Below are 12,516 nucleotides of genomic sequence, written 5' to 3' on the forward strand. Positions count from 1 at the left end.
TATGTTCTCAATTAACTTAAAGACGGCTGGGAAATAATTTCCAGAATTTTTATTTTTTATTTTTTATGTGTGTGGTTAACATGATTGACCATTTACAGAATCTATCAATCTTTTCTAGAATAATGCTATTTAAAAAAATATATACTATTGTTTATTGTTAATTCATAATACTATATCATTACACAGTGTCTTGTTAACTGATTCAACCTTATTGTTCAATTTTACTGCTATGATGGATAGATAATATATATGGATAGATAGATGGATAGGCAGACTAGATAGATAGATAGATAGATAGATAGATAGATAGATAGATAGATAGATAGATAGATAGATAGATAGATAGATAGATAGATAGATAGATAGATAGATAGATAGATAGATGGATAGATAATGATGTATATATGGATAGATAGATGGATAGGCAGACTAGATAGATAGATAGATAGATAGATAGATAGATAGATAGATAGATAGATAGATAGATAGATAGATAGATAGATAGATAGATAGATAGATAGATAGATAGTTGGGCAGATAGATGGATTGGTAGACTAGATAGATAGATAGATAGATAGATAGATAGATAGATAGATAGATAGATAGATAGATAGATAGATAGATAGATAGATAGATAGATAGATAGATAGATAGATAGATAGATAGATAGATAGATAGATAGATGGACGGATAGATGGACGGATAGATGGATTGGTAGACTAGACTAGATAGAGATAGATAGATAGTTGGGCGGATAGATGGATTGGTCGGATAGATAGTTGGATGGATAGGCAGCCTAGATAGATAGATAGATAGATAGATAGATAGATAGATAGATAGATAGATAGATAGATAGATAGATAGATAGATAGATAGATAGATAGATAGATAGATAGATAGATAGATAGATAGATAGATAGATAGATAGATAGATAGATAGATAGAAAGATAAGCAGACTAGATAGATAGATAGATAGATGGATGGATGGATGGATGGATGGATGGATGGATGGATGGATGGATGGATGGATGGATGGATGGATGGATGGATGGATGGATGGATGGATGGATGGATGGATGGATGGATGGATGGATAGATAGATAGATAGATAGATAGATAGATAGATAGATAGATAGATAGATAGATAGATAGATAGATAGATAGATGGATGGATGGATGGATTGGTAGACTAGATAGATAGATAGATAGATAGATAGATAGATAGATAGATAGATAGATAGATAGATAGATAGATAGATAGATAGATAGATAGATAGATAGATAGATGGATAGTTGGACGGATAGATGGATAGGCAGCCTAGATAGATAGATAGATAGATAGATAGATAGATAGATAGATAGATAGATAGATAGATAGATAGATAGATAGATAGATAGATGGATAGATAATGATGTATATATGGATAGATAGATGGATAGGCAGACTAGATAGATAGATAGATAGATAGATAGATAGATAGATAGATAGATAGATAGATAGATAGATAGATAGATAGATAGATAGATAGATAGATAGATAGATAGATAGATAGATAGATAGATAGATAGATAGATAGATAGATAGATAGATAGTTGGGCAGATAGATGGATTGGTAGACTAGATAGATAGATAGATAGATAGATAGATAGATAGATAGATAGATAGATAGATAGATAGATAGATAGATAGATAGATAGATAGATAGATAGATAGATAGATAGATAGATAGATAGATAGATAGATAGATAGATAGATAGATAGATAGATAGTTGGGCAGATAGATGGATTGGTAGACTAGATAGATAGATAGATAGATAGATAGATAGATAGATAGATAGATAGATAGATAGATAGATAGATAGATAGATAGATAGATAGATAGATAGATAGATAGATAGATAGATAGATAGATAGATAGATAGATAGATAGATAGATAGATGCTATACCTACAGAACTATAGATGGTTGTATAGATGGCTATATCTGTAGATGGATGGATGGAAATTCATGTTTCCTTGAAAGTAAATGTTCTTTCTTTGATCTTTCTTTGGGCAAAACAAGATGTAGTGCAACATGCCATTGCTAAACTTCACCAATAGAGGACAGGCTCAGTCTTGAAGAAACGAGACTCCAGACAGCAGGAAGGAAGTGTTTCCACTCCGTTAAACTCAGTGGAGCTCCACACCGCATTTCAGAGTAACTGCACCACACTACACCACTGCAACCTTTAGTTTTAAACATCAGAGATCCAGAAGATTTAGATGGTAAATATAAAACTGGTGACGGGTGTATTGATGATTCAAATCAAATGTATTATACAGAAACCCTCTGTTTATTCAAACTTCACATCAGACTCGGGAACTAACTCGGCTCACCAACTGCCCTTTGACCTCTTTCGCTCAATTGCACATTTTAAGGGAAAGGGAGGCCCGCCCCATCCAGCACTATAGATCACATGAGCGTGCAGGCATCTTACACAAGACAACAGGAAATTACACTCGAATCCTTATATTTGTGCAACAACTAATGATCCAATGCAAGCTATACATTGTAACTAAGAAAAGCATGTTAACATTAGCATTTGTTAGCATTAGCAACAAGTTGTGTACTGTAGAAACATCCTGAAGCTATTGTGTTCTCAGCTTGGTTTCCCATGTGAACTTTAAAACAATTGCGCTATATCTTTTCATGTTCTCATAGCAGATCACATCTCTTACCCCTCACGGCGAAACTAGCATGAGATCTCTGTCAGTTTTGAGTAAACAACAGTGTGTCCGTCTGAAGACCAGACATCCAGCTGCACCTGGCAAATGGATCATTCTGCACCACTGATCCGGGAACAACCATCCCGTATTAACCTCAACTACTAATACAAGAGAAAGAGAAAGACTGGGTTAGCTAACACAGTGTGTGTGTGTGTGTGTATTCACTGGCCACTTTTATTAGATACACCTTGCTAGTACCAGTTTGGACCTCCTTAGCCTTTAGAACTGCCTTCATTCTTCATGGCATTGATTCAACGTTGTGCTGGAAATTGGATTTTGGTCATGATAGCATCACACAGTTGCTACAGATGTATCGTCTGCTAATCCATGATGCGAATCTCGCATTGCAGCACAACCCAAGGACTGTGGAGGCCATTGAGTTTAGTCACATCTCACTGTCATGTTCAGAAACCAGATTGAGATTATTTGAGTTTGGAGAGTTGACATGGAGAGTTATAGCCATCAGAAGATGGTTCACTCACTGTGGTCATAAAGGGATGGAGATGGTCAGTAATAATTGGTACTAAAGGCCAAAAGTGTGCCAAGAAAATGTCTAACACACCATTACACCACCAGCAGCATGAACCACTAAAACAAGGATCTGAGAATTGATCCATAGCATGCTTTCATGATGTTTAAGCCAAATTCTGATCCTACCATAGCAGAAATCCAGACTCATCAAACCAGGCAACGTTTTTTCCAATCTTCTATTGTCCATTTTTGTTGAGTCAGTGTGAATTGTAGCCTCAGTTTCCAGTTCCCAGCTGATTGGAGAGGCACCGCTGTGTGTTTTCTGCTGCTGTATCTGCTTCAATGTTTGATGTGTTGTGCATTTAGAGATGCTCTTCTGCAGACCCCTGTAACGAGTGCTTATTAGTGTCAATGTTGCCTTTCTATCAGCTTGAACCAGTCTGGCCATTCTCCTCTGACTTCTGGCATCAACAAGGCTTTTTCGCCCACAGAACGGCCACTCAATGGATACTTTTTTGGACTATCCTCTGTAGAGATGGTTGTGTGTGAAAATCCCAGTAGAGAAATGTTCTATTTCTTATTGACTAAAGAATTTAAAGGGATACTCGACTTTTTTTGGAAATACGCTCATTTTACTGTTGAGTTTTACCTTTTTTGAATCCATTCAGCCGATCTCCGGTTCTGGCGGCACCGCTTTTAGCATAGCTTAGCATACATCATTGAAGTGCACAAGACCAGAAGCATTTTTCTCAAAAAAATGACCAAAGTGTTTCGATATTTTTCCTATTTAAAACTTGACTCGTCTATAGTTACATCGTGCACTAAGACAAACGGAAAATGTAAAGTTGCAATTTTCTAGGCTGATATGCAGGGAACTATACTCTCATTCCTGCGTAATAATCAAGACACTTTACTGCCGTACCATGAGTGCAGCAGTCGCGATGACTACACAAACCTAGTCCCAGTCACTTTAGAAGCTGGGGACTATTTTCAGGCGTTGCGTCATAACATTACACCTCATGGTACGCAGAGGTGGAAGTAACGTATTACAACTACTCAGATTACTGTAATTAAGTAGTTTTTTAGTGTACTTGTACTTTTATGAGTACATTTTTTAGTCTGTAATTTTCCTTGTACTTAAGTACAAATTAAGTTAAGTAATGTACTTCACTACTTTAAAAATCCCATTAATTACAAAGTACTTGTACAATTTGAATTCAACAATTATTCAAATTTTTTTACCCAGCATTTGGGTATCCAATGGAAATAACTGATCGTGGGCGGGCCAATAAAAACCCTTGTATTTGGAGCGGCAAAAAAGCCCGGTTCCTGGAGAGCTATATTCGTCCTCACACGTCCTTCAGTTTGTATTTTAGTGTTATCAAAGAACTTTGCCGTAATGGACATGGACATTCGAGACACTGAATTCATTGAAAATTCCGAAGAAATACCAGATGACGAGTGCCCATGACCCCACATGGAGGAGTTGTTCTTATACAGAGGAAGGAAAGGAGACGTTTTATAGAAACTTTGTTTCTGCAGTGATATGTGATAGTTCAGTTGTTTTTGTTTTTAAAGTTGGGTACACCTCACGATAATTTGACTAAAAACATCACTTGAAACATGAGCTTCAGCGTTACTCAGATGACAAGCACATATACCGTAATAAAGATTTAGCATTGTAAACTTAGATTAAAAAGTTATATTGTATGTCATTGTCAACACATTGTTTTATTAATATTGAATCCGTGTTTTAAGCTTAGAATGAAGAGTTTAATAATGACTCTTTCATAAAAACAGTATCTTGCCGGCCACGACCCACTGGCATAACAGTGTAACTGCACTAATTGACAGTCTGTCTAGATGGCACATTTGTGTCAGTGCTAAATGCTGATAACTTTTGAAGCTTTTGAAATATTAGTAGGGTACTTTTGGAAATCTTTATTGTAAAAAAAAAAAAAATAGTTTATAAATAAAATAACCCAATAAGCTTATTTATTTTGCATTATAATTCATTAATAATAATAATCATATTAGACCATTTTTATAACTTGGTTTCCACAAAAGTAAATAAATATCACAGGCTAAAAGTAATTAGTAATTAGTACTCAAGTAGTTTTTGAGAGGGGTACTTTGTACTTTTACTTAAGTACATTTTTAACACCAGTACTTTTGCTTGTAATCGAGTATTATTTTAGCAACTACTTGTACTTGTACTTGAGTACAAATTTTCAGTACTCTTTCCACCTCTGATGGTACGACAGTGAAGTTTAGTTAGAAGTATAGTTCCTAGTCATATCAACCTAGAAAATCGCAACTTTACATTTTCCGTCTGTCTTAGTGCACAATGTAACTATAGAAAAGTCAAGTTTTAAATAGGAAAAATATCAAAACACTTTGGTAATTTTTTGGGGAGAAATGCTAATTGTCTTGTGCACTTCAATGATGTATGCTAAGCTATGCTAAAAGTGGTACCGCCAGAACCGAAGATCAGCTGAATGGATTCAAAAAGGGTAAAACTCAACAGTTTAACTCTGGTGGAGTTGTAAAATGAGCATATTTCCAACAAAAGTGGAGTATCCCTTTAAAAAAAATGGTTGTGGCTGTTTTTTATAAGGTGGATATTTTGACCTAAAAACAGTAAGTCTGGGGACAATTGTGTAAAATGAAAACACGTCTCATGTGTCCTCCAGATGTTGCGCCCCACACATTCATGCCGCTCTTGCATAAGAACAACCTGCTGTGTTGAGAATAGTGACATCGAATCACTGGTCACCCTGCAGCGTGCGTGTGGAGGCGACTGAACGTTTCAAACAGAGCTTAGCTGAGAGATGGTGGCTCTTTTGTGTGCCTGTCAGACGATATAATGAGCTTATGAGAGGTAATAACATGTGCATTGTTTTTCATGACCCTTCTTGTGGGTGGGGAGCACAGGCATACAGAAAGTGTTAATGCCTTTCAGAAAGCTCATAAGTTCACACAATAGATATATCTCAAGTAGAAGCCCTGTTAAATCACTGCTCTATTGCAGGTGGTACATGTTTCCGTGACTTAAAGGGACAGTTCACTTTGAAATTAATCGATGTGTTTGAGCTTTGTCTTTGTTTTCCACAGTATTTTCAATTTTTATATTTTTAGGTCAAACCGTTCTTGTCTGTCAGTCATATAATGGAGGTCTATGGTCACCACCTTAAAGAGCATGCACAGAGAAGTCCAAATTAAACATGATTTACTGACATGTATGTAAGTATTGATCCCTAAGACAAGAAACAAGCGGTTTGTGTGAGAAAACGAACAGTATTTATATCGTTATTTTCATTCTTGTAACCACAGCCACGTCCAAGTGATCTGAGAGCACGGGCGCTTCGGTCTGCGCAAGCGCCGGAAGTGATCTCTCTTGAGCGTGTACGTCACTCATTGTTTACACAGAGATTTCAGAAGTGTTATCCTTCACTGTGAAGATCTAAACATATTTAGATATACAGGAAATCACAATGGAAGACGGTTTAGATATATCAACGGACAACGTTGAATTTTTTCTCAACGGCGAGAGAGATCACTTCCGGCGCTTTCCGGTGCTTGCGCAGACTGAAGCGCTTGGATCACTTGGACGTGGCTGTGGTTACAAGAGGTAAAAACGATATAAATACTGTTCGTTTTCTCACACAAATCGCTCGTTTCGTGTCTTAGGCCATCAATGTGTATTTACATTTACGATATGACTTGACAGACAAGAACAGTTTGACCTAAAAATATCAAAATTGAAACTATTGCGGAAACAAAGACACCTTTAGGATGCCCTTGAGGTAAGCTAAAACATACCAAAAATTAATTTCAAAGTGAACTATCCCTTTAAAATGGTTACTGTACATTTCTGTAGTATTGGACTGTATTCTCAAAATCTTGAGAAATCAGTCACATTATTTACTTTTTAGAAAAGCTAATTGCTTTCTCAAAAAATAAAGCATTGAAATGGAATTAAATTGATTTAAAGTCCAGTTCAGTTAGGTTAAACAAGCAAACTCTAGGAAGATCGTTTCATGTTCTGAACACTCAAGAGTATATAATTAAATATCTCCCATTATAATGTTGTTCCTGTAAGGCGGACATTTTGGGATTTTCCAGTCAGAGCTCAATAGACTACTTTTAACGTTGTCTTACATTTAAGTCTTAAATTATCTTTAAGTATCTGCTATGTTGATGGACTAAAAATATAGGGAGAGGAAAAACCATTGTTCATGAAGTCTAGTGTTTATTGCTGACAGCATTGGTTGTATGTTTGAACCACATGACCTCCACCCTGTACCCTCACAGCTGGAGGTAACTTTCCCACGTCTGCAAAAGTCTGATAGGACACAAATTAACTTTTGGGGGAATATGGTCCTGGCGGCAGTGTTTTTATTAATATTATTTTATTGTGAAAAATGCGTTTTAATTGTTCATTTACATGACAACAGCAGTTTGCAAACTTCTGAAAACAGAGTTTAAAGAGCAAGTTTTTGAAAACAACACCATTATAGTCTGTGTACACTTAAAAAAAAAGGTTGTGACGTGCACATGACATGGGTATGATGTAGTGTTTCTTTACAAAGTGATATCGCCACCTACTGGCATGGCACGGATAAGAAAGAGCTTTTAGTTGATTTAGCTTTGACAATATTGTGGTCTGTGTGCAGAAAAACGTTTCCCTTTTAGTACATCTTTGTCGCCTCAGTAAATAATGTGTGTATGAAATCATTGTTAGACTGATTCTTTAAATTATTATACTATACCAAATATAGTAAGTACACTGCCTTTCAGGCGTTTGGGGTCAGTAAGAGATTTTTCTTTAAAGTAATTGATTTTATTCAGCATTAAATTGATCAAAAGTGACAGTAAAGACTTTATACAGAGACATTTATATATATTTCAATAATTAAATTAAATTAATGGTGTTCTTTTGAACTTTTTGAACTCAAGAATCCTGGAAAAAAGTTTCCACAAAAAATATTTTCAACATTGATAATAATGAGAAATGTTTCTTGAGCATCAAATCATCATATTAGAGTGATTTCTTAAATTTGTCAAAGCTGAACTTTCAGCATCATACCAGTCTTCAGTGTCACTGACATTTAATTTTCATATTTTCGATCAAATAAATGCAGCCTTGCTATCTTTCAAAATCACCAGAACCCCAGAAAAAAAATGATGTGATCAATAATCAAAGATGTGTTTTTACTTTGCTTTAACTCATCAAAATAGTTAAGCATTTTTAATTATTTTTTTTATACTTAGCTCATATTCAACTTTTTTTATGACATGACATTTAGGTTGGAATGACTTAAACATCCAATTTGATTGTAGGCTACTTAAAATTTTAAGGCAGCAACTTTTTTTAGAGTGAATGGTGCTCAACAGAAAATTGGTAGGCTGGTTTGAGTGCGCTGCGCATTACACCAGTTGGGTCGGCCATTCCAAAGATAGCAGTGACTTGTTGGGTAGTGAAGAGTTAAAAGGTGTTCTGGTGCGTCACGCAGGTGCCTGTCTGCGTCTAAAATTTCGACGACATTCGAGTAGTTAGTGTCTAGGCTTCGTTTTCAAGTATATGAAATGTTTAGTAATAGGGTTGAACCGGCAACCTATAATCTCTCAGCACTGATGAACGTCGCGCGCGGATCGACCTCTCTTCCACACCACAAACCTCTTGAACGGATCACACGTCCTCTACTACAGCCAGGGTCCTCACTTAATTGTGCCCTATTTTACGCATTGTTTTGGCTGTGACTGCGTAGCTTTTCGACCGCTGGAAAGTTTCCTTTTCCGAAGGGACTTTTTTCTTTATCGCGTGGATATGTGGTGGATGCTGTTTCCCAGATGGATTTGGTTTTTGTTAGGACACTTGTGCTTCTTGCGTTTGGACTTGCGCGCGAGAGCGATACCAATGACTCTGTCCAAAGTGGTTTATTCTCACGCGGGAATGTGTCCGAACGAGATGAACCCGAACCTGTGGGTGGATGCCATGAGCACCTGCACGCGCGAGTGTGAGTCCGACCAGGTGAGTGAAGCTGACCCATTCCTACGTGTCTCTCTATTGCATGGGTACAATTAAAAATAAATGCACAATTGTGCATTTAAAGTAAAAAAAAGAGAAAAAAATTCTAATAGAAATAGTTTTACCATAATGGAACTGTTGTAACGTGACATCAGCAACTGTATAACATCTAAATATAATTTTCATCCATTAATTTGCAGTGTATTCATTTAGATTTGCATCTACCTCACATAACTATTCCTATATATTTTTTGGCATAAACAATAGTTATAGCATGGTGCCAAATTTACCATGTTAATCATGTTAACCATGTTACCATGTTAAAACGCATTTATTTATATATATATATATATATATATATATATATATATATATACATACACAGTTTTTCTGTAGTGATAAATGTACATATATAGTCACTACAGTAAAATTGCAATGTGCCATTATTATCAACAGCTGACATGAAATATAGAAAAAAACAATGGCAGAATGATTATGAAAATATAAAACGGTTTTACTAATATTACGAATTATAGCTATAGTATGTCTTATGGTTAGCATGGTAAATTTGATCGAATTTATAAACTTACTAAATTGACCATGGTAAGAAACCATAGTTTTACAGTTATTGCTGCTAATGTGGTATTAGCAAATAACTGTCATCAAAAAGAAATTAGGGAGAAAAATGACTAACACTATACAATGGAAAAAAATAAATAAATAATAATAATAATTACTGGTTTGGCTGTTACCATGGTCATTTTTGTAAGAGTGGATTTACAGCATTCAGAAATGGCGCATGTCATTATAAAATAGCATGCTTTTTTTATATAAGAACAACAGCAATCTTTCTTTAATAATTCAGGTGTCATTAAATGTAGCAAACTGACCCATTTGAGTTTCTGTGACACCAGAAAATATCTTTTTCAATATGTTTTAAAAACTTAATTTATACATTATTTTAAAAGAATATGCTTGAATTCCTAAACATCTGCATACATTTTATTATTTTATTTTTGTTCTAATTGTTTGAAATGATTGAAAAACATGATTTTTTTTTAACATATGCTAACAATAAAAAACTGGAATTCTAAAACTATCAAAAAGCAACAGTCATGCTATTAACTTCTACAAACCTCCACAAAAATTCATAGTGATATCCCATTTTTGTTCCTCCAGGACTGTGAGCCATTCGAGAAATGCTGTTCGAATGTTTGCGGACACAAGAGCTGCGTTGCTGCCCGCTACATGGACCTTCAGGGCAAGAAAGGTCCAATGGGGATGCCTAAAGGGGTCACCTGTGACAAATTCATGTGCACCCAACAGGGTTCAGAGTGTGAAATATGGGACGGACAGCCAGTGTGCAAGTGCCGGGACCGCTGTGGACGAGAGCCCCATTTCACCTGTGCCTCGGACGGCATGACATACTACAACAAGTGCTACATGGATGCTGAGGCTTGCACCAGGGGTGTCACCCTCACAGAAGTCACCTGCAGGTACCACTTTAGTTTGTCCAACACCAGCCCTCCCCCAGCGGAGACCACTGCCCGACCAACCACCGCCCATCTTGAGACCACCCCCATGGACGTTCAACGTCCCAACATGGTCAGCAACCCAGCGCACCACATCGTGTTTGTTGGCGAAACGGCCAGCTTCCTCTGTGAGGTGACAGGAAAACCGAAGCCGGCGATTACATGGGAAAAGCAGATTGAAGGTAAAGAGAACATTGTGATGCGACCCAACCACGTGCAAGAAAATATAGTGGTTACCAACATCGCCCAGCTGGTCATTTACAATGCCCAGGTCCAGGATGCCGGCATCTACACCTGCACTGCCACGAACCAGGGTGGATCTGTGCAAGCCCACTTCCCACTTTCTGTAGTCCCTAGGGAGCAGACCAAACCGGAGCTGGTGATGAATTCCACACGCCTACCTGCTGAAGAGTGCCTGAAAACACCTGATATGGATGACTGCGGCGAGGAGAGTATGAACTGGTACTATGAAGCCAAGCGCAACAACTGCTTTACCTTCACGTACAGCCAGTGCAACAAAAACCGAAACCATTTCGATTCATATGAATTGTGCATGCTGTCCTGTGGAGCAGAGCTTGCAGCACCTTGCTCCCTGCCCAGCGTACAAGGTCCCTGCAAGGCTTACAAACCACGTTGGGCTTACAGCCATGCGGTCAAAAAATGCCAGTCATTTGTTTATGGAGGCTGCGGCGGCAACGAGAACAACTTCGAGAGCAAGGAAGCCTGTGAGGAGATGTGCCCTTTCCCCAAGACCCACAACTGCAAGCCATGCAAACCCCGGCAGAAGATGGTCCCCAGCTTCTGCAAGAGTGACTTTGTGGTCTTGGGTCGTATTTCGGAGTTGAGCGAGGACCACGATTCCGGCCACGCGCTCATCACGGTGGAGGAGATCTTGAAGGATGAGAAGATGGGGCTACGGTTCTTCGGGCAAGAGCCTCTGGAGGTGACGCTGCTCAACATGGACTGGAATTGTCCCTGTCCGAACATAACGAGAGCCGAGGGACAGATGATCATCATGGGGGATGTTCACAACGGCATGGCCACGCTGCAGCCCGACAGCTTCGTGGCCACTTCCAGTGTACGGCGTGTTCGCAAACTCCGTGAGGTTATCAACAAAAAGACTTGTGATGTTTTAAAGGAGTTCAGCAGCACAAAGTACTAAGGCGCTTCCAATACTTAAATCTCTGGATGCCCTAAACCAGGATTGTCAGATTCTGCTCCTGGAGGGCTACTTTTCTGATGAGTTGAGCTCTAACACACCTTCCTGTAAGTTTGATATGATTCTTCTAAAGACCTTGATTAGCTGGTTCAGGTGTGTTTCATTAAGCCTAGAGCTAAACTCTGCTGGAAGGTGTCCCTCCAGGAGTAGGTTTGGGTTCCCCTGTCCTAAACCAACGTGCCTGCCTCTCACCTGCTTTTCTTCGTGAAGCAGACTTACTCGCAAACTTGACTTGTAGTTTCTACAATCAAATGTTGTGCTTCCGCCGCAGGATAAAGCTGCTTGAATTGTCCATAGAGAGATGAAATATGTGGATTACACTGTGTGAATGACACATAAACATGCTAATATACTAGATGATTTCATACGAAAGTATTACCTTATTTACATCTACATGTTGTAGTGTGAGTCCAGTTATTTTAGTTTGACTAAAAATCCACAGATGTTTTTACTGAACTGTCTACCTGTCTCAGAACAAATGCCTAGCAGGCGGTTA

At 37.8% G+C, this 12,516-nt stretch overlaps 1 protein-coding gene across 1 annotated transcript; it reads left to right on the plus strand.

Annotated features, from left to right (window-relative positions):
* Positions 1 to 8,784: 8,784 nt before the first annotated feature.
* On the plus strand, positions 8,785 to 12,086 carry wfikkn2a (info WAP, follistatin/kazal, immunoglobulin, kunitz and netrin domain containing 2a). The gene is made up of 2 exons (XM_039685769.2): positions 8,785 to 9,272; positions 10,449 to 12,086. The coding sequence occupies exons 1-2, from the start codon at positions 9,069 to 9,071 to the stop codon at positions 11,961 to 11,963; spliced, it is 1,719 nt and encodes a 572-aa protein (XP_039541703.2). The 5' UTR covers positions 8,785 to 9,068; the 3' UTR covers positions 11,964 to 12,086.
* Positions 12,087 to 12,516: the final 430 nt, after the last annotated feature.

This window comes from Pimephales promelas, chromosome 3, assembly GCF_988280905.1.
Source record: "Pimephales promelas chromosome 3, fPimPro1.hap1.1, whole genome shotgun sequence".
Classification (NCBI taxonomy): domain Eukaryota; kingdom Metazoa; phylum Chordata; class Actinopteri; order Cypriniformes; family Leuciscidae; genus Pimephales; species Pimephales promelas.

What these genes read in the sequence shown, in the direction of transcription:
- wfikkn2a (XM_039685769.2), top strand. Translation starts at nt 9,069, where the DNA reads ATGTGGTGGATGCTGTTTCCCAGATGGATTTGGTTTTTGTTAGGACAC. An exon ending in GCGAGTGTGAGTCCGACCAG is followed by an intron (nt 9,273 to 10,448) that starts GTGAGTGAAGCT and finishes TTGTTCCTCCAG; the next exon opens with GACTGTGAGCCATTCGAGAA.